This window comes from Sus scrofa, chromosome 13 (genome assembly GCF_000003025.6).
Source record: "Sus scrofa isolate TJ Tabasco breed Duroc chromosome 13, Sscrofa11.1, whole genome shotgun sequence".
In the NCBI taxonomy this organism is placed as follows: domain Eukaryota; kingdom Metazoa; phylum Chordata; class Mammalia; order Artiodactyla; family Suidae; genus Sus; species Sus scrofa.
The window spans coordinates 99,713,177-99,741,104 of NC_010455.5; the positions used below are offsets into that span (position 1 = coordinate 99,713,177).

The 27,928-nt window shown below is 40.9% G+C and overlaps 1 protein-coding gene and 1 long non-coding RNA gene across 2 annotated transcripts; one reads left to right on the plus strand and one right to left on the minus strand.

Moving 5' to 3' along the window:
* Positions 1,282–21,115, minus strand: LOC106507993. Its single transcript, XR_002337737.1, has 4 exons — positions 20,364–21,115; positions 13,509–13,591; positions 11,499–11,611; positions 1,282–2,317 (listed from the first exon to the last, which is right to left on the minus strand). It is a non-coding gene; the product is annotated as an uncharacterized LOC106507993 (long non-coding RNA).
* Positions 20,218–27,902, plus strand: IL12A (interleukin 12A). Its single transcript, NM_213993.1, is given in 8 exon segments — positions 20,218–20,337; positions 20,340–20,440; positions 21,053–21,207; positions 24,832–24,945; positions 25,290–25,331; positions 25,407–25,448; positions 25,556–25,699; positions 27,199–27,902. Coding segments are annotated over 8 exon segments (768 nt in total). The 5' UTR covers positions 20,218–20,323; the 3' UTR covers positions 27,355–27,902.

Sequence of the window (27,928 nt, forward strand, 5' to 3'; positions counted from 1 at the left end):
TTTAATAGGAGAAATGATTCTCTCCCCAGCATAGCCTGGGTGCTCACCTCTACACTGTTATAACTCTCTGTACCCCCTTATTTTATATCATTCATCATTTTCCAATTACTTGGTCAGTATTTGCTTCCCCACCTCATGCTTTTATATCATTCTTTGAAGGCAGGGAGTGATCTTTCTTTTTCTCCACTGTATGTCTGACACCTATTACAGTTTCAGGTTTGCAGAAAGCACTTACAAATATTTATTCTTTAAATGGAGCACAATAAGTAAGAGCTACAGAAAAGACAAAAACAGAGGTTTAAGTTTGTTATATAGCATTGCAGATTACGATGATGAGAAATAAACTCGGATGTCTAAATCAAGTGAACAACAGAAAATAAGAGAACACCTTTAAAAAAAAGAAAAAAAAAAGACAACACCTTAAAATTTAGTGCACCTTCACCAAGACTTTTACTTTTCCCATCCTCTTTATCCCTCTTTCTTAACTTTCCCAATCTTTTTATTCTCCTTTTTTCTCTCTCCTTGTTTGTACATAGGAATGGGGCTGCCAATTGTCCCCCTATTTCCATTCTCATCTTCCTACATGTGAAGAGAAGCCACCAGGGTAAAATTGATATTTCTTAGTCCCCTTCTCTTGTGGCTTGGTATAGCCATGTGACTAAGTTCTGGCCAGTGGGATATAAGTAGAGTGATGTATGCAACTTTGGGGTCATACCCTTGAGGAAAAGACGCAGGCTCTCCCTTCCTACTTGCCCCTTTCCGAACAGCTGAAATTTGGATGTGCTGGCTGGAGCCAGAGCAGTCATACTGGCCCGCAAAGTGGAAGCTGCACGCTAGGGTGTAGCAAGAAGAGGAAACAAGCCTGGATTTCTAAGCCCATGTGGCTACCAAACCCACCTTGGCTGCTTCTATCCACATTTAGAAAAATGATCTAGAGAAATATCTAATTTACTGACTGTTGTCTCTAAAATAATACCGATATTTACATTCTCAATAATACAATGTATGACCATCTTTATGGTCATTTTTCCCAATAGAAAAAAAAAAAAAGATAAAGGTATCTTTGTAAAGTTCTATACTAGAAGTTCCCACTGTGGCACAATAGGATCAGCAGCATCTCTGAAGCCCCAGGATGCAGATTTGATCCCTGGCCTGGCACAGTGGGTTAAAGGATCCGGCTTTGCTTCGGCTGTGGTTTAGGTCACAACTGTGGCTCAGACCTGATCCCTGACCCTGGAACTCCATATGCCACAGGGCAGCCAGGAAAGAAGGAAAGAAGGAAGGAAGGAAGGAAGGAAGGAAGGAAGGAAGGAAGGAAGGAAGGAAGGAAGGAAGGAAGATCCTACACCCATAGGCCAAAACTCTTGGCTATTTGCCATGTGACAATACTGTCATCTGAAACCCACCTCCAGAAGAGAATGGCATGGGCTGTGGGTACAAGATATCTCATTCCCAAAAGATAACATGTGTTACCACAAAGGAATTAATGCAAGCATAAGACATTTTGCAAAATCTTTATGTCTTGCTCTGTGCCTTGAAAAATTATGTATACTTGCCACATTGTGATATTTCTATTAAAAAATAAAACTGACCTTCCAGTGTCTAAATGAGAAATAAATATTGTAATTGGATGTCTACTGAGAATCATCTTGCTTATAAGAAAGGGGTACCCATTTGGACTTTGGGTAAAAAAGAAAAAAAAAAACCAGCAATAGCATTACTGATTATTATTTAATGCTACCTTGAGTAGATAGCAAAAGGGATTCTATTGAAAAAACATTTTGAATTAGGTTTGTCTCTCAGAATTCTGAATCTTTCATCCATTTCTCAATAAAAGAATTAAATACTTAATTTATGGCCAGGCAAAGCAAAGGGAGTTACTGGCCAAGAATCCCCCTAAAACATTTAGGGTAAGTACTGAGATGTGTGCATTTCATTACTTGAGCTGCTGAGAACTTCGATTGATTACTGACATTCATGCAACTTTTTAAACTTATTCATGATAAAAACTTCCTATTTTGTACTTAAACAGTAGCCTCAGCATTCTTAGCTTCAAATCTCATGGTTTCTAATACCCATGAAAAATGTGGGAAGTATATGGTATGCTATTACATAATTGCTGCATTTCACAGAGGAAATAGATCCTAAAATGATCCATTTGCCAGGTTTACAAAGGTCTGGGTACCTTCAGGATCTTACCTCTCAGTATTATCCTCACTTCAGCAGGAAGCTTGCTGGGTTCAACAGACTGTTCATCAAGATATCTGGGAGTGGGGGTGGGAGTTTCCTCTAAAGAGTTCTATAGGGTTTGCAGTGCCTGAAGGACCAAGAGAAGAGACCATTTCCTTTCAAAGGTATTTGGTTAGTCCTTATTGATTATAGAGAGAATCAAGTGTTAGTTACTGGTCCCTGTTCCTTACAAATCATTCCCTGGTTGAAGGCACAGAGAAAATATTACTTGTAGATGTGCAGTTTGTCAGGAAGACTATCACTCAAGAGATCTCAAATGTGTAAAGCCCTTCACAGTGGCTTCCTGGACTAGAATCTCCTATGTGTTCACTACCCTGTTCGGGAACCTAGCACAGGGTCATATGCACAGCAGGTGCTCACAAATGTCTGTTGAATGAGTAAACAAACAGATTCTGTACATAATGAGAAGAAACATAAGAAATACCTCCTGCCTTCAAAATGTTTACCAGTCATACATGCACAACACATAAATGAAAAGAAACCAATTTCCTAAGAAGCAAAGGATTAATACAGATTTTAAGTGCTGTAGATTTTCTGGAAGGTTGTTCTCTAGGGCTTAGGTGAAAAAGTCGAAGGTGAGATGGGCCTTAAAACGAGGCAGAGAGAGGGGAAGGAATCCCAGAGAAAAAGACAGACAGGCATTAATGCATGAAGTACAGCCAAAGACATGGGGCAGATGAAAAGGCAGGAGAAGAAGGGAGTGGTTGAGGATGAGGTTAGAGAAAGAATCTGGGCTGTGTGTGAAAGGTTCAAGATGGCCAGCCGAGAGCTTGGAGTCCATTGACAGTCATCGTGAGCCACTGTGGTTTGCTCCATTAGAGAGGACAGATTGGGGGGGGCGGGTAGGGCGGGAAGACCAGTAGGGGGCAACTGCTATCTGGTCCACTTGACCAGGGGAGTACTACATGAGGCCAGTGTGGGAGCATTGGGGAAAATGAATGACTAGGAGCTGCCGTGGCGCAGTGGTTAACGAATCTGACTAGGAACCATGAGGTTTCCAGTTCGATCCCTGGCCTTGCTCAGTGGGTTAAGGATCCAGTGCTGCCATGAGCTGTGGTGTAGGTTGCAGACGCGGCTCAGATCCTGAGTTGCTGTGGCCCTGGCGTAGGCCGGTGGCTACAGCTCCGATTAGACCCCTAGCCTCGGAACCTCCATATGCCACGGGAGTAGCCCTAGAAAAGGCAAAAAAAAGACAAAAAAAAAAAAAAAGAAAGAAAAGGAATGACTACATGGAGAAGCACAGGGAACTGCCCTGTGGAAGCCAGGAGGTAAGTCTGCACCGCCCCTTCCTGGAAGAGCAGCCAGTGAGCCAGTCCACCAAGGGCTGTTTTGAAACAGGATGGACTAGACTAAACTCTAAAGTAGAAAACACACTTTTATAAAACAGCTCTATTAGCTTTGTTTAAAATTTTTTCAGAAATAAAAAAATATGCAAAGTATATAGAAACAAGTAAAAATTACCCCAAATCGCACTCCCATTCCCCAAGATTACTGTTGTTATTTTGGTGGATACCTTTCCTCACATTCTTGTATCCACAGATACCTACAAAGTACAAGAGAATCTTATTAAGATGCAATCATTCCATATTTGCTGTTCCAGAATCAATTTTCCTCACCCTCTAATACATTGTAAGCATTTTTCCACCTTGATGAATATTGATCTACATTACATATATAACAATGACAATTAGTTTGCCTATATCACAGTGTTCCACTAATGGATATTTAATTTCTTACTCTGCGTGTTACCATAAACAATCCTATGATCAACCTTACTATGTATATCATTTCTCACCCGCATAATTATCTTCTTAATACCATGGCATATGGAGGTTCCAAGGCTAGGGGTCTAATCGGTCTATCTAAGAAGTTGGATTGGCTAGTTCAAAAGTATGTATCATTTTATGTTTTCATGCATATTCCCAAACTACCCTCCAGAAAAGTACATTCATTCATTTATTTACTCAATAACTATTTTTTGAGCACCTACTATGTCCCAAACACTGTTCTATGCTGGGAATTCAACTGTGAATAAAATCCATAAAGTCCCTGCCCTTGTGGAGTGTACATTCTAATGCAGAACAACAGCCAATAAACAAACAACTTAACATGATATATTGTCAGATAGTGGTAAGTGCTAGGAAAGCAAAATAAAACTGGAATTTCCATTGTGGCTCAGTGGTAAGGAACCCAACTAGTATCCATGAAGATGAAGGTTCGATCCCTGGCTTTGCTCAGTGGGTTAAGGATCCAGTGTTGCCATGAGCTATGGTGTAGGTCACAGATGCGGTTCAGATCCCGTGTTGCTGTGGCTCTGGTGTAGGCCAGCTGCTGCAGCTCCAATTGGACCCCTAGCCTGGGAGCTTCCACATGCTGCAGGTGTGGCTCTAAAAAGGAAAATAATAATAATAATAATAATAATTAAAAAATAAATCTGACTAGGGGGCTAGAGAGTCCCAAGGAGCAGTGGGAAGGGAGTAGACAGCATTTTACACAAGATGGTAGGGAAGGGACAACAAGGAAGGGATATATGATCATATGTGTGAAAGACACAGGAGCAGTGGTCCAGAGAAGGAACAGGAAGAGCAAACCATCTCACGTGGGCCATGCCTGGCATGTTTCATGGCTTAAAGGCCAGTGTCTCTGGAGCAGCTGGAACAAGAGAGAGAGAGTTCCAACTCATTATGATATTAGCCAGAGAAATCTGAGATTCTAGCCTGAGACTTTTAAAAGGAGAAGGAGAAGCAGGGAACCAAGTCTGCTCTAGATGTGTTTTACCACTTCTCGGTCTTTTTGTGTTCACTAGACACTGCTCAATGGATGTCTGCATTCCTTTTCCTAACCCCAGCCCCCTGCTTTCCCTCTTATAATTAGGGTCTGGAAAAAATGGAACATAGGTAAAACTGTGACAGGGAGATGATTTAAGCTCTGCTTATGTTCACTATGCACATCTTATTATGAAGTCTTACTCTACCTCCCAACTTTAGTCAGATTTGAAAACTTGGAGTTCCTGTCGTGGCGCAGTGGAAACGAATCTGACTAGGAACCATGAGGTTGTGGGTTTGATCCCTGGCCTCGCTCAGTGGGCTAAGGATCTGGCATTGACGTGAGCAGTGGTGTAGGTCGCAGATGAGGCTTAGAGCTCAGATCCTGCATGCTGTGGCTCTGGTGTAAGCCGGCAGCTGTAGCTCCGATTTGACTCCTAGCCTGGGAATCTCCATATGCCAAGGGTGCGGCCCTAAAAAGCAAAATCAATCAATCAATCAATAAAAAATATAAAAAAATTAAAATTAAAAATCGTTGCAATTCTCACTTAACATAAAAAAATAAAGATTTGAAAACTCCTTTTGCCACCCTCTTAACTAAGCTGATTCTCCACTCCCCTCACTGGAGACCTCTGTCAGCTTAACAAAAACTCAGACAGCCGCGTGGGCTCATCACAGCTGACTTACATTAACTTTCCCAAGCCCCGCTAACACAGAATTTTTAACGGGGAAGGTGATATATAAATACTTGCTGGATAAACAAAAGAATATATTAACAATTTTTCTCTGAAGGCACCTTTACTTTGTAGAAGCTCTATTCTATTATTTTGATTAGTTTCAGAATCTATGTTCTGACCACATTCTCCAATTCTGAGGCACTTTTACAGCTCCTGAGCCCTGTCTTTGGGAGTCTCCATCTGCTAGAAAGGTCCAGGGGATTGAAATGTGCCCAAGGAGAGCCCCTACAGGCAGCATTTAGGACAAGGGTTAAGTAAACGCAGGGCTTCACTCTGCTCCAAGATATCTACGATGACGATTCTTCTACAGTGGTATTCTAGAAATTGCACAGCAAAAATCAGACTAAGAGCAAAGGAAAATTTTTTAATTAAAAGGAAAAAAGGTGATTTGCTGACAATGGAAACTGCAGTGTTGATTAATTAACTGTTCTTTAGTTTGAACAAAATTAATAATAGTATTTTCCTCTGGTGATAAAAGCAATTCTTAATCATTCCAGAAAAAAATTTTAAATATCAAAAAGCATAAAGGAGAAAATAAAAATTACTCATAATCCATTATCCAGAGGTAGGCATTGTTGACATTTTGCTGAATTTCCTCCTATTTTAAACATAATTATGATCATACTATATACATGTATAGTTTTATATCTCTCTTATTTTGAACATTTTCCCCAAATATGATTTTTAATACGATTACTAAAAGATATATCATATTCCAACTATGCCTCTGTCATAATTGATATTATGTGTCTAATACAATTAGTAGAGACCATTAGTTGTTTTCAACCTATATTGTACACTCATATAAATAATGTTGCAGTGAAAATTCTTGTACATAATCATTGTCTAAATCTCTGGTCAATGCCCTAAACTAGACCTTAAGAAGTGCAATAATGTAGTCAAAATATATTTTTTCAATGGCTTTTGATAAGTAGTTTAAAACTGCTTTGTAAAAAGGTTGTATTAACTTATACCCCGCCCCCCACTACCCTCAACCATCCACCTCGTGCCACTGTATTTTAAGAGTAGCAAAGACATGCTGGGTTCAAATTCCAGCTCTACTATCCTAAGAAAGCTATCTAACCTCGCTAAAGCTCAGTTCCTTCATATGTAAATCGAGAATAGTAATGGTATCTAGACCATAGGATTGTCACGAGGATTAAATTAAATAATATAAAATTGCCTAATACAGTCCCTGTAACATATCACGTAGTCAGTGTTAGCAACTGATACCAGTACCCAGGAAAATCACCCTTCCCCAAATCACTCCTAGCCAGAGTAATATTTGGGTGCAAAATCCCCTGAACATAGTCAGAAAAAGTACCAAGCTTCCCTGTTTAATAAAACGGTTGAAATGGCTGAAGTCACTCAATCATTGTATCCACACACAAAGCTTCACTATGCTAAAAATAGAGCCGATTTGGTTTCCACCTAGAAGCAAAGAGAGTCTTCTGAAAGGTGTTTTCTGCCCCGTTATACCTTATTTTAACAATGGAATGTTTTTCTTTATTATTTCAAGGGAAATAGATTTATTTACTGGCCAATGGTTCAAATTTGGATTTTTTTTTCCCCCAGCACTAGAAGGAATCAACATAATAGCTTTGTAATTCATCATCATAAGCAGGTCTCACAAGCTTCAATCCAGTACATTTTGGCCATAGCCTCTCAAAAGAGATCACAGTTTTTGGTTTTTGTGTTTTTTTAAGTACTGAGCAACATAACAAAGAAAAAATTATCCCAACTAATTTGAAAGGTCTGCTGGAAATCTGTTTAGAATTCAGTGAGTTTTTCATTTGGCTATTCCCAGAACTGGGGGTTGAGACGATCCCAAAATAAATGAAATCACTTATAGAAAGTCATTTATCAGATAGATGCCCTAAAATTGTTGCATGAAATTAGTTTGGCTCTATTTAAATCCCAAATGGATCAATTTCAAGTGCTTTATGAGAAAACCTTTTTAGCTCTTTTTATAGAGCTAAATATTTACTGGGTGGGGGAACATTAGTTCTCAGCATCTAGAGAGAAACCACTCTAGATGTGTCCATTGTCTAAAAGGATATCACTACCAGTGAAATAGAATAAATATACAGAATGTGTTCTAGATTCTCTGGAATTCCTTGACACTGGGTAAATCTGTGTCACTATTTATGAGAAAGAAACATTAGGGCTTTTCATGCTGCGAAAACAACAAAGGAAATGAAATTGTAGGATAACAGAAAAGGTCCTGGCTTTCCTACTTTCAGCTGGAGTTTCTTCTCTGGAAATCTTCTAAGCAAGAAGCTTTGATCTGGTGCCAAAGGTAGCCTTTAGGAACAGAAAAGTGATTCAACTCTTACCTTTCTGAAGTACAAATATGCCCAGTGTTATCCTGTCCTATTTTCCTTCTCCCTACTCTGAGATCAGGGTTATCAGAGCCTGTAAACTTCAGGGTTATCAGAGCCTGTAAACTTGACATGTAGTGGGTCCCAAATAAACAGAAGTATATGATAACAAACAGTTGGGTTTACACATCTTCCTGTCCAACTGTTTTGGCAAGAAAAGATGGATAATTCCTTCGGTGAGATAGATTAAAGAAAAGTTCTAACTTAGAGTTGTCCAGAACCTGAATAAGTAAAAGGCATCACTTCCTTCCTGCTGTAGTGGGTATCATAGCTTGACAAGTGAAGCACAGGATAGATTTTGCCCCAAATTCTCTTCGGCCTGTGCAAGCAGACTATGTAACCCTGAATTTCATTTTCACAAATGTCATATGTGTTGCTGAATTCTTACAGCAACACAAGAAAAGCAACAAGGAAAAATGATAAAATATAACTTCAGAACTCAGTTCTCATCTGGAAATCAAAAAAAAAAAATTTTTTTTTGTCTTTTTAAGGCCACACCCATAGCATATGGAGGTTCCCAGGCTAGCAGTTAAATTGGAGCTGTAGCTGCTGGCCTACACCACAACCATGGCAAGGCCAGGTCCAAACCACATCTGCAATGTACACCACAGGTCCCGGCAACCCTGGATCCTTAACTCACCGAGCCAGGCCAGCGATAGAACTCATGTCCTCAAGGATACTAACCCTAGCCAGGTTTGTTACCGCTGAGCCACAACGGAACCCCCAGGAAATCAAAATGGTTTATTGTGAATCTGCATATGCCCAGGTCTATGCAAAGCCTGCAGGGACTACAAATGGAAAAGACGGACTCCATGAGTTCCTGAAGGATGCTAAGGTATAAAGGTCTCTCTGTGTATTTCTCATTGCTTGTTATAGACTTGGGGGAAGGAAGAGAGAAAGATTATTATATTATGTTCTCAATAATAAGACCTTGTTTAAAGTTCTGCCCTCTGCTAAGAGTGACCTCAAGAATCAGCTCACATGGATTCAAATCCTAGCATGCTACTTGCTAGCTATATGACTTTCAGTGACTGACTTAGATTCCCTGTTCCTCAGTTTCCTTATCTATAAAAATGGGAGTAATAATAGAAATACCTGCCTTCTAGGTCATTATTACTACTATTCTGTGTCCATCACAGCTCTTCTAGTACCAAGGACAGTATATTATTTTAAAAAGGAGATGAGTTCCTGTCATGGCTCAGCAGTTAATGAACCCGACTAGTATCCATGAGGACACAGGTTCGATCCCTGGCCTTGCTCAGTGGGTTAAGGATCTGGTGTTGCTGTGAGCTGTGGTGTAGGTTGCAGACTCAGCTTGGAACCCATGTTGCTGTGGCTGTGGCGTAGACTGGCAGCTGTAGCTCCTATTCAACCCCTAGCCTGGGAACCTCCATATGTCACAGGTGCAGCCCTAAGAAGACAGAAGAAAAAAGGAGAATACCACCCATTGTCATAATCCCTCTGAAGCTGAGTTCAACTTTGGAACTCTGAGCAGATCCTTTATTTAATATGCCTATTTGTTTTCTATTTCCAGTCATGGCAGGCTAACTTGTAGCAAGAACACCCTCCCATGAAAACTAAAGAGTCAAATTAAAAAAAGGCAGTCAGTATTTGAAGAGTCAAGATCCCTGAAAGGAGGAAAACTCACTGAGATAAGCCCAACATTCTACAATCCCCACTGAGTCATCTACTGACTCACACGCGTAATGGATATCAGACAGAGAATGTGAGCAGGAAGTGGCTATTAAAAAGCAGAAAAGGTGAACAGAGGTTCTGGCAGACTCACTGGAGAGGCAAATATTGAAGCTCAGAGAGACCAAGGTAAACAGGACTCAAGATGTCAAGATCTTGAAGGGAAAGAAAGTGCAGAGAACCAATTTAAATAGAATTATCAGCTTTTTGCCTCTACACATTTGCCTATTAGTAAGCAGAACAGTCAGAGTTAGAGGCAGAACAAAAAGTGGCTGTTAAGAAACTAAGCAGAGGAGTTCCCGTGGTGGCGCAGTGGTTAACGAATCTGACTAGGAACCATGAGGCTGCGGGTTCAATCTCTGCCCTTGCTCAGTGGGTTAAGGATCTGGTGTTGCTGTGAGCTGGGGTGTAGGTCGCAGACACGGCTCAGATCCCGTGTTGCTGTGGCTCTGGCATAGGCTGGCAGCTACAGCTCCGATTAGACCCCTACCCTGGGAACCTCCATATGCCAAGGATGCAGCTTTAAAAAGACAAAAGAAAAAAAAAAATAAAATAAAATATTCTGCTTTTAATCTGACTGCCCACAAGCATTAACATATTGAGAGTCTTTACAACTTTTCTTATGCAATGTCTGACATTCAATCAAAAACAACCAGGCATACAGAGAAACAGGGACAAGAGAAAAAATACACAATAAAAACAGACACAGAGATGATCCAGAAACTGGAATTATCAGGCACAGAATGTAAAATAACTTGATTGATACATTCAAGTAAGTAGATGACAAGGTAGAGAATTTCATTAGAGAACTGAAATCTTTACACTAAAAAAAAGCTAAACGTAAATTCTAAAGCTGCAAAATACAGTAACTGAACTTAACAACAGTTTGAATAGATGAAATTAAAATTCAATAAATGAATTTAACAACTGTTTAGTCAGATGAATAATGCATTAGTGACCCGGAAGTTTGGTTGGCAGAAAACATCCAGATGGAAACATCCAAACCAAAAAGAGAAAAGGTGGAAAATATAGAAAATAGCATTAAAAACATGTAGGACATTGTGAAAAGGTCAAACATATGCATAATCAAAGTTCCAGAAGGTTTCCAGAGCAAAATTGAGTTGGGAGCAACAGGAACAATATTTGCAAATGTAATGACTGAGAACTTTTCAAAACCGATTTAAAGGGATTAAGTTATAGATTCAAGAAAGTACTACAAACTACAAGCAGGATAAATACAGAGAAAAACATATCTAGGAATGTCATAACTAAATTTCCGGTAAAACAAAATAAAACAAAAAATAAAATCCTAAAAGCAGCCAGACTACCTTCCCAAATTACCTTCAAAGGAGTAACAATTAGACAGCAACTTTTAAAGAGAAAAGTTAATGAAATTGCCCCGAATTGCACAGTTAGAAAGTGACGGGAGCTGGATTTTAATCCAGGGTTGCAAAATCCATGCTCTTTCCACTCTACCAGCCCAGAAGCTAGAAAGACTCCAGTTAGTGAAGTAATGTGAGTACACATAATAGTTAAAAGAGAAGCTCTAAATGTGCATAGCACACATATAGAATATTCTTCAAAAGAGAGTGAGAAGATGGATGGATGATAGATGGATAGGTGGAGTCACACACAAAAGCCCCTGCTCAGCAGTAAAAGGTTGGTGCACTTACAGATTCAACGTTAATCCAGCAATAATGCTGAAACTTAGAGGAAATTCTTTGTTCAGAAGCTGAATGGGCCCAGCAGCTCTCTTAGCAGTTCACTTCACCTGCCATTAGGTGATCTTTTAAAATACAAACAAAACAAAGCAAAACAAAAATAAATAAAGCTGCAATAATATTTGCATGTTAAATAATTCAAACAGTACAGAAGGTATTCAATAAAAAGCAAGTTTTCTCCATTCTTCGAAGAGCCAGTCTCCTTCTCTAGAGGAAATAAATGCTCACTGATTTCCTATACTCTTATGAGTATAGATCTATGTTGATATTATACCTATATCTATGCACATATATAGAAGTATGTACATGTATATCCTTTTTTCCTTGCACAAATGGAAGCATGTTAATATTGGTCTGAACTTTGATTTTTCACATGACTTTTCACAAAATGAAGATTGTTCATATAACATGTATAAATCTAATTCAATCTTTTTTTTTTTCACTGTTTCTCCCACTGTATATTTTTATTATAAACCTAAGAGGAACTGACAAAGGTTCCATCTTTCTTTTTAATTCAATCTTGATAGCAAATTTGAAAAGTCCATTAAAAAGATGAAGTATGTTTTATTGAAATGGACATTTAGAGTATTTCAAGTCTTTTTATATTAACAATAACACTTTTAATGGAAATCAGACTTTATGTATATGTGCCAATAGTTTATAGAATAAATTCTTGGAAGTTGAATTGCTGAGCAAAAGTATACATATATTTTTTATTTTAATAGCTATCGTCAACTAACCCTCCAAATAGATTGCACTTAAATTACACTCCCTCCAACAGACTATGGCAACCATAAATCATCAAACTTTTTAGTGTTGCAAATTATAGTCATATATATATAATCATATCAAAAATCATATCTAGTATGATATGCATTTAATATCATATCTTTAATTTGCATTTCTTTAATATAGAGTGGAGTTGAATATTTGTCATGTTTATAAGTAATTTGTATTTTTCTTTCTTTAAACTGTATATTCATATCTTTTGCCCATTTTTAACAGATTGTTGGCCTTTTTCTTTTTAATATTCATATACTAAGGAGATTAGCTCTTGACCTGTCATATGTTGTTGCAAATGCTTTTATCTAGGTTATCATTTGTCTTTAGGTGTTATCTATGGTATCTTTTTCCTGCAGAAATGTTTGTTCTTCATATAGTCAAATTCACCATTTTTTTCTTTTGAATGTCTAAGCATTAGGTGATCTTATCATACATGAGGCTACAATGCCCAGGAACTGTATTATTTTTGTTTGTTAAACTGTCTCAAGATACAGAAAGTTTGCAACAATATTAATAAAAATCTTTATTCTGCAGCACCGCTAAGCAATAACATCTTTCCTGGAATTTTTTCTCGGAGACCATGTTAATATTTTTGAGGTTCTTCAAGACAGTGTGATAACACATGGATGTTGCTTATAGAAATAGTGCTGTGAATATTTAGGACTCCCCTTCTTCCTCATTGGGAAGTTTCTACTAACACTTAAAAGAGTGCAAAGAGGCATCTGTGGAAGAAACTGGTGAGTGTGCGCCTTAATCAAAAAACAATGGCTACACCTCCCACTGTATAGTGATGTCTCATAGTGATGATACTCTAGCACTTTACAAAATTCTTACTCTGTCATTAAATAATCTGATTCCCATGATAAAGCTAGACAGCCAGGCATAACTGTCTCCATTTTGCAGATGTGAAAATTAGGAAAAGCAATAGCTTGTCCGAGCTCACACAGATAACAAGTAGCAGAAAGGGGCTAGAACTTAGGTCTTTCGATCATAGATGCAAACTTATGTTAGACTCTACTGTAGTCTTTCTGGCTCAGCTCACTTTTCTCCCTACTGCTTAAATACTTCACCACCAAAGAAGAAACTGCTTCATGCAACCAGCTTCATCAGTATGTCATGCTTAAGGCTGGCATATGCAACAAGGAACATAAGGTTACATCTCTTACCCCAACAGCTTACCTTTCAGAAGCCGAGCTACACTGGATTTCACACTGCCAGATGGCATGAGAACAACAGCTGACTTGTGCTCATTTCAATGACCCCTATAGAAAAGAATTGCAGGAAAACTGACAGCAGAGTCCTTGCTATGTTTTGAAGGACGCTAGTGTTTACAGTCCCCACCTACTGATTCGTATTACAGTTGCAACTGGTCACAAGCCTCTTTGGGATCTTCCAAGGATGGGCTGCCACTCCAAATTATGGCACCAAATATATAGTCCCAAGTCTTCCCTTCAGAGCCTATGACTATGAACTGGTCTACTAACCAAGAAGAATGATAAAGGCAGGTAGCCTGAGCTAGTATAGATATCTGGTATTATTGCAGGCATCTGGCACTACTGATAATTTGGATGGTATAACTTCCTTTAGCTGGGGGGAGTAAGGAGCCATCCCATGTCTTGTAGGATGGTTAGCAGCATATGGCATCATTTCTCTACCCACTAGATGCCAGTAGCAACTCCCTTCCCCTGCTATGACAACCAAAAATTTCTCCAGACATTGCCAGATGTCCCCTGGGACATTGCCAGGGAACAAGATCTCCTCCAGTTGAGACACTCTGGTGCAGGGCCTTAATACATTTTGCCAACTTCCTGAAAAGACCTTTGATTCCCAGTGATGGATCTATTACGTAAGATCTCAGATTGGCCCATTGCTCAAACTGAATGGGAAAGGAATGACTAATGGAAAAACTATCTGAATGTACCAAACTATCATTAAAGTTTGCAAACAATGATTTTGAGTCACCTGCTTAGAAAGAGTTGACTTTACTTATCAAAATTTTGGGCAGAATAAGGATTTAGGATGATGAGGATTAAGTTGATCATATTCTTCAATTCATGCATCATGTATCCCCTCTTTTATATGTGTACATACATATACTTATATATTTTCTTTATCCCATTCCTCATTCTCATCCCCATCACTCCTCAATAGGATATATCCTATGTTTAACATATATAATTTTGTTGGCAAGTGTCCTTGTATAATGTGTACCATTTCGAATATATTATTCTCACTTAAAGTAAACAGAAGTCCACGATCACTTATTCATAATTCTTAAACCTCACAGCTCTGGACACCAAAAGTTTTTTCTTAAACTCACTTAGCAGCAAAATATGACTCAGGAGACGAGGTTATTTACAGCCTTTATCCACTTAATGGAACCATTCTTACCTTTTGCTATAGAAACATTGTGTTCAATAATGAGATGTTGCCTTTCCCTTCCTAAAATCCAAATGTTTTCTATTCTCAGACAAATCTGACTCCAAGTGCTTGTCTATCTTTAGTACTATACAAGTATCTCATTCTGGTACCCCCCTCCCCTTCTTTTAGGACTGCATTCTCAGCATATGGAAGTTTCCAGGCTACAGGTTGAATTGGAGCTGCAGCTGCTGGCCCCCGCCACAGCCACAGCAACAAACACAGGATCCAAGCTGCATCTATGACCCACACCAACTCACAGCAATGATGGATCCTTAACCCACCAAGCAAGGCCAGGGATCAAACCAGCATCCTTACAGTTACCAATGGGGTTCATTACTGCCGAGCCACAGTGGGAACTCCCTCTCATTCATTCTGTTTTTTTTTGTTTTGTTTTGTTTTGTTTTGTTTTTGTCTTTTGTCTTTTTAGGGCCTCACCTGCGGCATATGGAGGTTCCGAGGCTAAGGGTCTAATCAGAGCTGTAGCTGTCAGCCTAGGCCAGAGCTATAGCAACGCAGGATCCAAGCCGCATCTGCGACCTATACCACAGGTCACAGCAACACCAGATCCTTAACCCAATGAGTGAGGCCAGGGATTGAACCTGCAACCTCATGGTTCCTAGTCAGATTCATTTACGCTGCACCATGACAGGAACTCCTCATTATGTTTTTATCTTTACAGTTTTACCTAGTATTTGTTTTAAAGGTCTACCCATGATTATGAATATTTATCTAGCCCAGTATTTCTAACTGCTGCAACATATCCCTGAAATGGATCCCTCACATTTTTCTACTCACTTCCACACTGGTGGGCAACTAGATTGCCACCAACTTCCCACCACTACAATGACTTAACAACCATCTTCATACATATCCCTTCATGGATCTGTATAAGAATCTCTTTGGGAGTTCCCGTTGTAGCTCAGCAGTAACAAACCTGACTAGTATCCACGAGGACTTGGGTTCGATCTCTAGCCTCAGTGGGTTAAGAATCTGGTGTTGCCATGAGCTGGATCCGGTGTTGCTGTGAGCTACAGTGTAGGTTACAGATGCAGCACGGTTCTAGCATTGCTGTGGCCAGCAGCTACAGCTCCCATTTGACCTCTAGCCTGGGAACTTCTATATGCCAGCCCTAAAAACAAACAAACAAAAAATCTCTTGGGGATGTACACCCAAGGTAGAATGCTGGGTCATCAGGTATGCATATAATCTGACCAAAGCCAGGTGCCAGAATGCCCTCCAACAGAGCTGCACCAGTCTACTTGCATTATATAAAAGATCCTAGAATCCTACATTTCCCCCAACACTTGTCAGTATCCAATGTACTCATTTTGTCAGTCTAAAAGGTACATGATATCCTATTCTTATTTTCATTTGCACTCTTTCTGATTATAATATATCTGAGCATCATCTCATGATGCTGGTTAGCCCTTGAGGTTTCTCTCTGTATACTGCCTGTTCATAAATTTTGCCCATTTTTATTGGGGTTTCTTTTTCTTGCTGACTTGCAAGAGTTCTTGTATACTCTCCTATTGGTTTTATACTTTGCAAAATATCTTCTCCCAATCCGTCAGATGTCTGTTAACTTTGTCCATGGTTAACAGGAAATCATACTACAGAAATTCTTAATTTTTATGTAATCAAATTTACAAATATTTTGCTTATGGATTGGAGCTTTTGATGTTTTTAAGAAGTCCTTCCCACTTGTGAGTGGCAACGATTTCACTTTACTGTATTTTCTTCTAGTACTATAAAAGTTTTACTTTTCACATTTAGCCTTTAACCTACTTTCAAGTGGCTTCACTTCCATATGTTGTTTCAGACTAGTGCCCAGGTTTTTTTCACCATATAGTGAGCATTTTCTACTAAACAATCTATGATTCCCTCATTGATCTGGGTACCATCCCATCTTATACTAAATATGCATATTTATGAGTCTGTCTCTAATTCTCTATTTTATTTCCATGGTCCATCTGTCCTTTGGCCAAACATTATTTTTATTACTATTGCTCTGAACTATGTCCTTATAACTGATAGGGGTTCTCCTTCAATTTATTATTCCTTTATAAGTTTCACTTAGATATTCATGGACTTTTATTCTTATATATTTTATTTTGTCTTTTTTTGTCTTTTCCAGGGCTGCACCCGTGTCATATGGAGGGTCCCAGGCTAAGGGTCTAATTGAGCTGTAGCCACGGGCCTATGCCAGAGCCACAGCAATGCAGGATCCAAGCCGCATCTGTGACCTACACCACAGGTCACAACAACGCCGGATCCTTAACCCACTGAACGAGGCTGGGGATTGAACCCAAAACCTCATGGTTCCTGGTCAGATTCGTTAACCACTCAGCCACAATGGGAACTCCTATTCTTATATATTTTAGAGTATATTATTAAGTTCCTCAGAAAAGCTATTTGTAATTTGCATTGGGATTGCACTGAATATGTGAATTAACTAGAAGAGACTGAGATGTGTGTGTGTGTGTGTGTGTGTGTGTGTGTGTGTGTGTGTGTGGTTAATTGACTGTTTTTTGTGTTTCTCAGACATACCCATGGCATATGGAAGTTTCCAGGCCAAGGATGGAATCTAAGCTAGATCTGTGACCTAAGCCACAGCTGCAGCAATGCCAGACCTTTAACCCACTCCACCAGGCAGGGGACCTAACCAGCAATGCCACAGGGACAAGCCAGAACATTAATCCACTGTTCCATAGCAGGAATTCCAAGACTTGAGCTATGAATATATGAAGATCTTCCACCCAAGGGTATGTGTTCCCATTTAAATTAAATCACTCTATGTTCTTAAGTTTTCTCCAAAGACTATTTTATACTTACACTAACTCATGTAATAATCAAATAACCCTATAGTACTTTTATTATCATCATTTTCTAAATAAGAAAACAGCCCAGAGAGATAAGTAACTTGCCCAAGAACACACAGCAAGTAAGGAACAGAACCTGGATTCAAACAATTTAGAGTCCATATCCTTAACCACTGTACTGCCTCGCCATCCACAGGCAGTTATTCTATAGTTTTTCTGATACTGTGAATGGTATCTTCTTTTTATTACTATTTATCATCTAATCGGTTGTCACACATGTAGAGAAATTTGGTTGATTTTTGAAAGTTGACATTTGTATCCAGTGAAGTCGCTGAATTCTCTTTTTAGTTCAGGTATTTGGTCTATTGTTTCTGCTGCTTTTTTTTGTATATCAGCTGTAAATAGTGACAGTTTTGTCTTTTACTTTCCAATTTTTAAAATTATCAATTCTTTTTCTTTCCTTATAGCATTGGCCAAGCCTTTCAATACAATGCAAGGTATGATCTACACAACAACGTAGTAGTAATCATGGACAAAGAATGGCTCTTATAGAAAAATAATGTTATTCCAGAAGAAGGCTGTCATTTTATCTTGGCTACAGTATGCGCAGCATATCACAGAACTGTTTCACAAAAGTATAGGGTAGAAATTGTGTCTGGTGGCCAAGAATCCATTCTAAGCAGAGGCCCTATGCTCATTTACACTGCAGAAATTACTTTTCCACAGGAAACAGCCCTTCCAAGGGAGAAATAGCTCAGTTGTGATAAACTTTACTTCATTCTAACTTTATGTACATTTAACTCCATCCCAAATCCTTAGGGCAACAACACAGCCCAGCGCTTGTCATTTGCTTCACAAAATTGCTAGATGCAATTGTTTCTGACAATGTATTGCTCTCTATCCCCATAGGGTAATTCACAGACCGTAGCATTGGAGGAGACTTAGACATCAGCTATTGCTCTCATTTTACACACACCTAAAAGTCCCTATGATGGGTACTTCATCACCCTTGAACAGATGATCTGCCTAAGGAGGCTGATGCCAACAATGGAGAGATATTGAATCAGACGAGGGGTTAACACAGCTTTCTCCTAATTGGCTTCATCTCATCTTTAGTAGAGTCTAGCCCTGCCAAGTGTTCATGGTAGAGTCTCAACAGCAACCTCATCCATTCTGACTTTATCAGGGGCCCAAAAGAAGTACCCATTCTTTTCTCCTGTATCCCAAAAGGCTTATCCCTATCCAAGATGAGCGCATCTGCACAAAGGTGGGCACTGGCAGCCCCCAGTGCCTTGGGACCTTAGTGCAGTCAGATCCATCCAAGGATCTGAGTAGCTGACTAAACACACCCCTCCCTTGCACACATACCCAGGGTGACTAACACTCGTGGTAGAAATGAGTGAACTGAAAAGTCCCACAGGAACCTCAAACCTGACACATCCAAAAATGGAACTTCTCAGTGTCTCCTCCAAACTCAGTCTCCTCTTACAGTAACCCCTGTGCAGGAAGTGGAACAACCTTCATTCAGCCATTTTCAGCACCTTCCTGTCCCTCTTACCTGAGGAGTTACCAAGTCTTGTCCCTCCCCACCCCGAGGATCCCTCTTGCCCACCCTGGGTTCTCCATTCTGAAGGAGACCTTGGCCATGCCCTCCCAATCCTGACCCTTGGGATACATCCTCCATACTACCGCTGAAAGATCATCCCATGAAAGTCCAACCATGTTTCCTGCCTAAAACCCTAGAAGGCTCCCACCACCCTCAGCATAATGTACAACCATTAGCATGGGATCTTCTACTCTCATGGCACAGCCTCATCATCCACTCCAACCTCACACCCAGTAGCAGGACCTCTAGATCACCATCTCCCTCTGCCTTCCCTGATGTGCTTCTGACCCCTGTTCTCTCAACTTAGAACCTGTACCCCTTCCCACTGGAAGTGGTCCAATGCATACTCATCCTTCAACTCTCAGGTGGTGGGTGCCTTCCTTCTGGGAGCCTTTGCTGCCTCATCCCCATTGTTCCTGCTGAGGTTGCCCCCTCTCAGACTTCTCCTCTCAGTACATCCTGTACATCCATACTACTGAATTGTAAGGATTCTTCCCTGGACACTGTAAGAAACTGGATTCTCAAGAAAGTAGTTATTGCATAGCCAGTCTGGTTTCATCCCTTTACGTGTTTAAGGTGGTACTCATGAACAAAACACATTGAGTCAGGTTTGGTGTGGGAACGCTCCAAGGTGATCTGTTCACCGTTGGGTGCCCGCACCTGGCACAATGTCAGCCTGGCACACGGTGGATCATCTGAATAAATGAGTGATAAAATGAATGATCTGCCCATCTCCATCCAGGACTAAGCAGGAGGTCACAATCAGGACACACCCTGGATATAGATGGAGAGAGGGAGGCACTACTTTGCGCTCCTTCGGGAGGGGGCGCTGCAGGGCGGCAGAGCCGGGCCTCTGTAGCCGGGGGCGGGGGGCGTCCAAGGGTGGCCGGCAAGGGGTCGGGCTTGCCCGGGGACCCTGCGCAGCGACACTGCCAGAATTTCACTTTCGTTTTGGGCTAGGCCGGAGGCGGCGGGGCCGTCCCGGAACGATTGCGGCCGGGCGCCCGGAGTTAATCCGAAAGCGCCGCAAGCCCCGCTGGCCAGACTCCACGTGTCACCGAGAAGCTGATGTAGAGAGAGACACAGAGAAAGAAAGCAAGAGACTGGAGTCCTGGGAAAGTCCTGTCGTGCCTCGGGCAATTATAAAAATGTGTTCCCCTGGGTCGGCCTCCAAACTAGCGCCCTCACCTGCGACGTCCATCCATCTGCGTCCAGCCGCCGACTCGCTGTCACCGCAGCGCCGCTCAGCATGTGCCCGCTGCGCAGTGAGTAACCGGCCAAGAAAGACTCAGCGCTCGGGCGGGAGGGGTGGCGGCCGGGAAAGAGGAGGCAGAAATTTGGGACAGACTACTCAGAGACTTGTGCAGAGGAAAAAGAAAGGGGGAAAGACACTGGGTGCTTACCATGAGCTCCATAGGATGTGGTCTCTTGAATCCTGAAACAGCGCCATGAGCTAAATATTATGCCCACTTCACGGATGAGAAACTGAGGCCGCACGGAATGGTTTTCTGCCCAGGTCCCTGGGCTACAGCTCTAAGAGGACAGTTCTCAGATGGCTTCAAAGCGGGGCTTCGTCACTCCACTGTTTCCAAAATACTGGGTTGTTTCACCACCTGGCCTCAGTTTCCCTCCTCTTGAAATGGAGACTTCTTCTGGGTGAACCCTTGACTGAACTCACAAGGTGGCCAATGATGGAGAGTTGGCTTTCAACCCTAGAATAGAATGCCCCCCTTAAAGAACCCAATTCATCCCTTAGCTGTTGAGAAAGAGTGGAAAAGAGTGGAGGGAGGTTGGTGCCCAGAAGTGGATGGGTGGAATGGCCAGAAGGGATGAAAGGCAGAGGCAGGCCAGCTCATCCTGCCCCCATTCCCCTCCAGACCTCCTCCTTGTGGCCACCCTGGTCCTCCTCAACCACCTGGACCATCTCAGTTTGGGCAGGAGCCTCCCTGCAACCACAGCAGGCCCAGGAATGTTCAAATGCCTCAACCACTCCCAAAATCTGCTGAAGGCCGTCAGCAACACACTTCAGAAGGTAAGATTTTCAATGTCTTTGTTCCCACTTGGCAGCCTCTCTAGTGAAGGGGCAACTGGAACCCCTGGTCACTTGAAGGAACTGCAGGGAAATTGTGGAAGTTAATCAGGAGCTGTCAAGACAGGAAGATGGAACTTTACAAATGGTGCAACTATTAGCTAAAGAGTCTCAATGAAATTGTGTCTCCAGAGAAAGCAGTAGTGGTAATAAATTATAATGGCATTCATTTTGGCTGTGTCTACACAGAGGAAAGTGGATATTTACAGTGTTCCCTGTAGCCTGCCCACAGACATGGAATTATATCAGGCCCACATGTTTCTCTGACACACTTATCAATCCAGGAAACCATTATTAGGGGCGGCGTCTGTGCTCCAGGGGCTACAAAGACGAATTAGCCTTGCTCCTCACGCTCCTCACCAGCTTCCAGCCTGGTGTCTCGGTCCCGTGTTGGAGCAAGACATTTCAGGGAGCTTGTGTGACAGTGAATGTCCAGGCTTCATTTTCTAGGGAGAGAACTATCTAATTTTATTTACTGCATCAGTCATTTTTTTCAGGTTTTATATTTTAATGCAATTTTTTTTTTCTCTTTTTGAAAGCACTCCGCCATCTATAGCTTTTGCTGCAGCGGCCTAAGATTGATGTTTTAAAAGATGTCATTTTGCCTTTCTGCTCTGCAGTAAATCTTTCTTGAATATTTCTAACTTGTTGCTCTAGGAAGATCTTAAAGTAAGCTCAATAGAGTTCCCTGGTGGCTCAGTGGGTTAAGGATCCAGCATTGTCACCACTGTGGCTCAGGTTGCTGCTGTGACGCGGGTTCAATCCCTAGCCCAGAAACTTCTGCATGTCAGGGGCACAGCCAAAAAAAAAGTAAAAAGTAAGCTCAGTGCCACAGCCCTTCTTAAAGAATTCTTTTCTTCCCCCTTCTAATCTTTCATAATGTGCTGCCACGTGCTCCTTACAGTTCAATCAATCTTAATTAAAAAGGCAGCTCACCAAGTGAAAACTGCAGGAATAAGTGCTTTGATTCCTGAAGAGATGTTCTCTAGGTAAAATTTAGGAGCTCCAATTTAAATAGATGCTGTAAGTGAAAAAGCTGACTCTTCTACACCCAGATGCAGCACCAAAGGTCAAAAGATTGCAGAACTCAGTTCAATTTTTTTTTTAATATGATTCCTGTGTCAAATTTGCCATAACATATCAGTTAGCTACTGCAGAGAAAATATAGGTGAATACATGTGATTACAGGCCAGATCCAGCCCACAGATCTGTAGAATTTGGCTCATGTTGTATATATTTTGATTTTTGAGTTTGATGCCACTTTGAAGAAACAGACCTTTCATATAAGAATCCAAATTTCTAGCTTCTCTTGAAAAGATGTGAAGAACTATAGCAATGGACCCACATTTCCAAATCTAACACTTTTTTTGCTCTATTTATTTATTTTTTTCATTTAATAAGTGTTTATTGACTGTGTACTATGTGCCAGGCACTATTTTATAGATACTTAAAAGTCATCTTTTTTTAACTACACAATAATAGTAATAGAGCAATAATCACAGTTTCATTTTGGAATAAAGGAAAGTAATTATCACAGAAATAAAACTATTGTGTTATTTGGAGATTTTTCCTTATTGAAATATAGTTGTAGATCAAGCTTTTTACAACCTGCTCAGGAGAATGGCTGCCTCGGTCTATTTGAATGCTTTCAGGAACAGTGTATTCATTTTCTATGGCTGCTATAACATATTACCACAAACATATTGGCTGTAAACAACACAAATTTATTATCTCATAGCCTGAAGGTCAGAAATCCAAAATGGGTCTCACTGGGCTAAAATTAAAGTGTCAGCAGAGCTGTATCCCTTTCTGGAGACTCAGGAAGAATCTTTTTCTCCCCGTTTCCAGCTTCTAGAGGCAGCCACATTTCTTGGTGACCACCTTCATCCTCGGAGCCAACAGAGGATGACCCTCATGCTGCATTACTCTGACCTTGACTCCCCTGCCTCCTTCTTCCACTTATAGGGACCCGATGATTACATTGGACCCACCTAGATACTCCAAGATAACCTTTTTTTTTTTTTTTTTGTCTTTTTCGGGCCATCCCCTTGGCATATGGAGGTTCCCAGGCTAGGAATACAATTGGAGCTGTAGCCACCGGCCTACACCACAGCCACCATAACACAGGACCCAAGCCACTTCTGCGACCTATACCACAGGTCACGGCAATGCTGGATCCTTAACTGAGCAAGGCCAGGGATCGAACCTGCGTCCTCATGGATGCTAGTCAGGTTCGTTAACCACTTGGCCACAATAGGAACTCCTAACCTATCTATTTTAAAATCAGCTGATTAGCAAGCTTAATTTCATCTACAGCCTTAATTCCCCTTTTGCCCTGTAACATAACATATTCTCAGTTCCAGGGGTTGAGAGATGGATATCTTTGAGGGAGGGAGGGAAGCATTATTCTGTCTACTACAGACAGGGGTTTTACTACTTGTTTCTGAACATGTTCCATGCTCTCAAGCCTTGTTTCATGATTCATGGCTCCTGCTTTTCCGTCTTACTGAAATTCCCTCTCCTCTGCCTGTCAACATTCTAATCCTCTTAATGCAGATGTTCCATCACTAGGGAAGTCTTTGTTTCCCTGTCCCTTCTCAGAGCCTTCTGACCCTTCTCAGCCCTTCTTACCTGCTGACTTGTCTCCTGGTCATTGGGGCACTTGCCTGTCTCCACAGCTGAACTTGGAACCCTGGGGGCACAACATAGTCACCTTCTTTGTCATGGTCCTTAGAACCTAGCATAGTGTCTGGTACACATCAGGCTTGTTGAATGGATAAAAATGATCTTGATCTTCAAACAAGGAGTTCCCATTGTGGCTCAGTGGGTTAAGAACTAGTACCCATGAGGATGCAGGTTTGATCCCTGGCCTTGCTCAGTGGGTTAAGGATGGCACTTGCCGCAAGCTGCAACATAGGTCACAGACAAGGCTCAGATTCCGCATTGCTGTGGCTGTGGTGTAGACCGACAGCTGCAGCTTGATTCGACCCCTGGCCTGGGAACTTCCATATGCCTGGTGTGTGGCCCTAAAAAGAAAAAAAAAGTCATTGATTTCTTAAGATAAATTTCATAATTATATTCAACAGTGCCTTCTAACATGCTTGTAAGTTGACATCGGTGTGTGTGTAGCACACATTAAATCTCCACTTTAGGTTTGCTCGTTTGTTATATCCATCAAGTGGTGACCTTAACCGTCCCCCTTTAGAAGTTATACTTGAAAAAAAAATTCATAAAACACAGGCACTTTGGCAAAAGGAAAAAACAGCTTTCACCAGAAGCAAGTGTCACAGCATGGAGTAGATGCTGGTTAGCACAGCCTGTTAAAATGATTTATAGTGTTTACATAATGGAAAACATATCATCCAGGAAACATGTCCTAAGCAAAAGGAGAGGAGGGCGGGAGAGAGAGTGTAAATGTCCTGCTTCCCTTTGTCTTGTGAAGACCTTGGATTTCCTACAGGCCAGAGATGGAGGTCAAGGGCAGCCTGCTCTCACTTTGGTGCCAGCCTTATGGGGAACCAGGTGCCTTTTTATATGGTAAACTTGGTTTCTCTTTATGTTTTACAGGCCAAACAAACCCTAGAATTTTACTCCTGCACTTCAGAAGAGATCGATCATGAAGATATCACCAAAGATAAAACCAGCACAGTGGAGGCCTGCTTACCACTTGAACTAGCCACGGTACAGAGGATTTTCCTCCCAAAGCTTGTAATACAGATAAGAGCTGTACATCAGGCCTCTTCTTCCAAAAATATACATGCTCCTGGGGTCCATCATCATGGGATGTTAACAGGTCCCAATGCAGACGTGTGATTTGGAAAAAAAAAAAATCATAAAAATGTGATTTTTCACAACAGTGTGAATATACTTAACACTACTGAACTATAAACTTAAAATTAGTTGAGATGGTAAATTTTATGTGTGCTTTTTTACCACAATAAGAAAATAGATATGTTGGAGGAGAAAAATCAGAAAATTTTATACTAAGAATTAATATCTTTGATGTGATTTTTTTTTTTCTCTAGAATGAGAGTTGCCTGGCTGCCAGAGAGACCTCTTTAATAACTGTAAGTCAGAAAACAAAAAGTTTCAGCTCATATTATGAATTCATGTCATTGATGTCTGATTATTTTTTCTTCTAGAATGGAAATTGCCTGACTTCTGGAAAGACCTCTTTTATGACAGTAAGACACAAAACTCTTTTCTCAAATGCAGTGGCAGGGTAAGTGAGGGGGGGTTGTGTGTTTAGCTCATCTCATTGGTCCCTTCCCCATTTTGTCATATTATCCAGACCCTGTGCCTTAGCAGTATCTACGAGGACTTGAAGATGTACCATGTGGAGTTCCAGGCCATGAATGCAAAGCTTCTGATGGATCCTAAGAGGCAGATCTTTCTGGATCAGAACATGCTGACAGCTATTACTGAGCTGATGCAGGTAAGGCCTTCTTGATGCCGAGACAGCCAGCCAGGGTCCCCGAGGAAGGGGCATACAATCAGCCCTTTCTGAACTGGGGGAGGCCTGAAATTCCCCCTTCTAAAGCCAGCTTCATTTGGAGGAGACAGCCTTGAGAGCACCCTGTAGAGAGGGAGCAACATGAGCAGGTCACATCACAGAAAACAGCCTTCCCCTATTTGACCAAGAAGTGTGCTCCAGGCCCTCGGCAAAGGTGTGCATATATTTCCTTATGCCTTTCCCCACAGCAACCACATGGGGTCTGTGCAAAGGAGGAAACCCACATTTAGATTTAGAGGGTTAGCACTTGTCCGAAGTCACAGAGCTTGTAAGTGGCAGAGGCAGGATTTAAACCCCCATCAAAGGGATTCCACTGCATTCATCTTCTCACTCACCTCTAAAGCCTCTGGGATGTGTGTGTGAAGGGCTGGCATGCATAACTGCAGATACTGCTAGAGAAGACAAAGGGCTGGTGCCTGGGTATGACCCATTCTGAACCAAAATATGAATGCAATGAAAGAACGACCTGTCACCTGGGGACATCCACAGTGTTACTCATAGACAGGAACTGGCTTCATAATTTTCTGAACCACCATAGCACATGATACTATTATAAAACATAGAAATACTCACTTAAGAAAGAGTAGGCTGAGTGCCATGATGATCAGGGCATGGGATAAAAATATGGTGTCATAAAAGAAATTTATTTGTATTGCATTCTTTCTTTTTTATGCCATTATTACTTGTTTGAAAGGCAATGAAAATCGTGTAAATATCAAAAAATGTTACCATCTAGAGAGCTGTACATGGTATTTCATTTTCAGGACCAAGAGTGGAATCAGTTCTACCAGTGATCAGACAACTATGTCCAGGGCATGTCCCCCCTCTGCGCCTCAGTTACCTCCTCTGTAAAATGGGATGATTTTCTTTTAGACTTGTGAGGCAGTACAAGCAGAAGTACTGTTCATTGCGCAAATATAAAGGTCTTACATTGTGTTATCAAATTAAAGGGTTCAAACTGGGAGACCCATTGCCAGCTTTATTTATCTCACACGAATGGGTGGTTTTAATCAATAGGTCTGATACTGACGGAGAGTTTCCGATCAATAGCAATCCATCACCTCCCTGTTCTAAAAAGGGCACTGCTTCTTAATGTAACATATAAAAATTAATTAGATCCCACAGCAGATGTCATCTTACCAGAAATGTTCCTATCTAAAATGCAACTCCCACTGCTGATTTTCTAAATAGCTTTCAGGGGCTTTTCAGAGCTCACTGAAGATCCATGTGCTTGGATAATAAGTCTCCTCTCAGGTTCTGCCTGGCCATCTGGCTGGAAGTAGCTTTGCATCAGGTGTAGGAGATGGAATGAGTGGGTTGTAGGCTCTGAGACATGCATTGGCTTCACTCGTTTTTACAGATGAACGTTTTAATTTTGGAATATCAGCCATGTCAAGCTCAACCAATATATATTCCCCTAGGCTCTGAATTTCAACAGTGAGACTGTGCCACAGAAGCCCTCCCTGGAAGAACTGGATTTTTATAAGACTAAAATCAAGCTCTGCATACTTCTTCATGCCTTCAGAATTCGTGCGGTGACCATCGACAGAATGATGAGCTATCTGAATTCTTCCTAAAAAGCTGAAGTCTCTCCTAACCTTAAAGTCATTTTTATAAAAATTGGAACCAAAGAAATGTTAATAGGGTATGGGTTAGGAACTGGGGCGGGGGTGGCTTGACTGGTCCTATCTAAGCTGGTATAGGAATTCCCATGCTTGTTTACGTTAGTCATCACCCCAAATTTGAAAGATGTGAGGCTCCCATCCACACAATTGATACTCTGATCAAGTGTATTTCACAGTGGATAAGTTATACTACGGATAAGTTATTTTTTTAAGTTTTCATGAGCAAACTGCTAAGGAGGGAAAATGTCCTCACAGAACATGTTGGGTTTTTTTTTCCCTTTAATAGAAGAGCAAGAATTTATAAGCTATTTCAGTACCAAAGTGTTTGTAGAAACAAACACTTGAGCCTAATTTATTTTTTAAGTATTTATTTATATAATTTTGTACTCATGAAAGCATATGAACTAACTTATATTTATTTATGTTATATTTATTAAAATATTTATTCCCAAGTGGATTTGAAATATACCTTGTTATTCTAAAAATAAAATGACTGAATTAAAGTAATGCTCATATTTTTCTAATG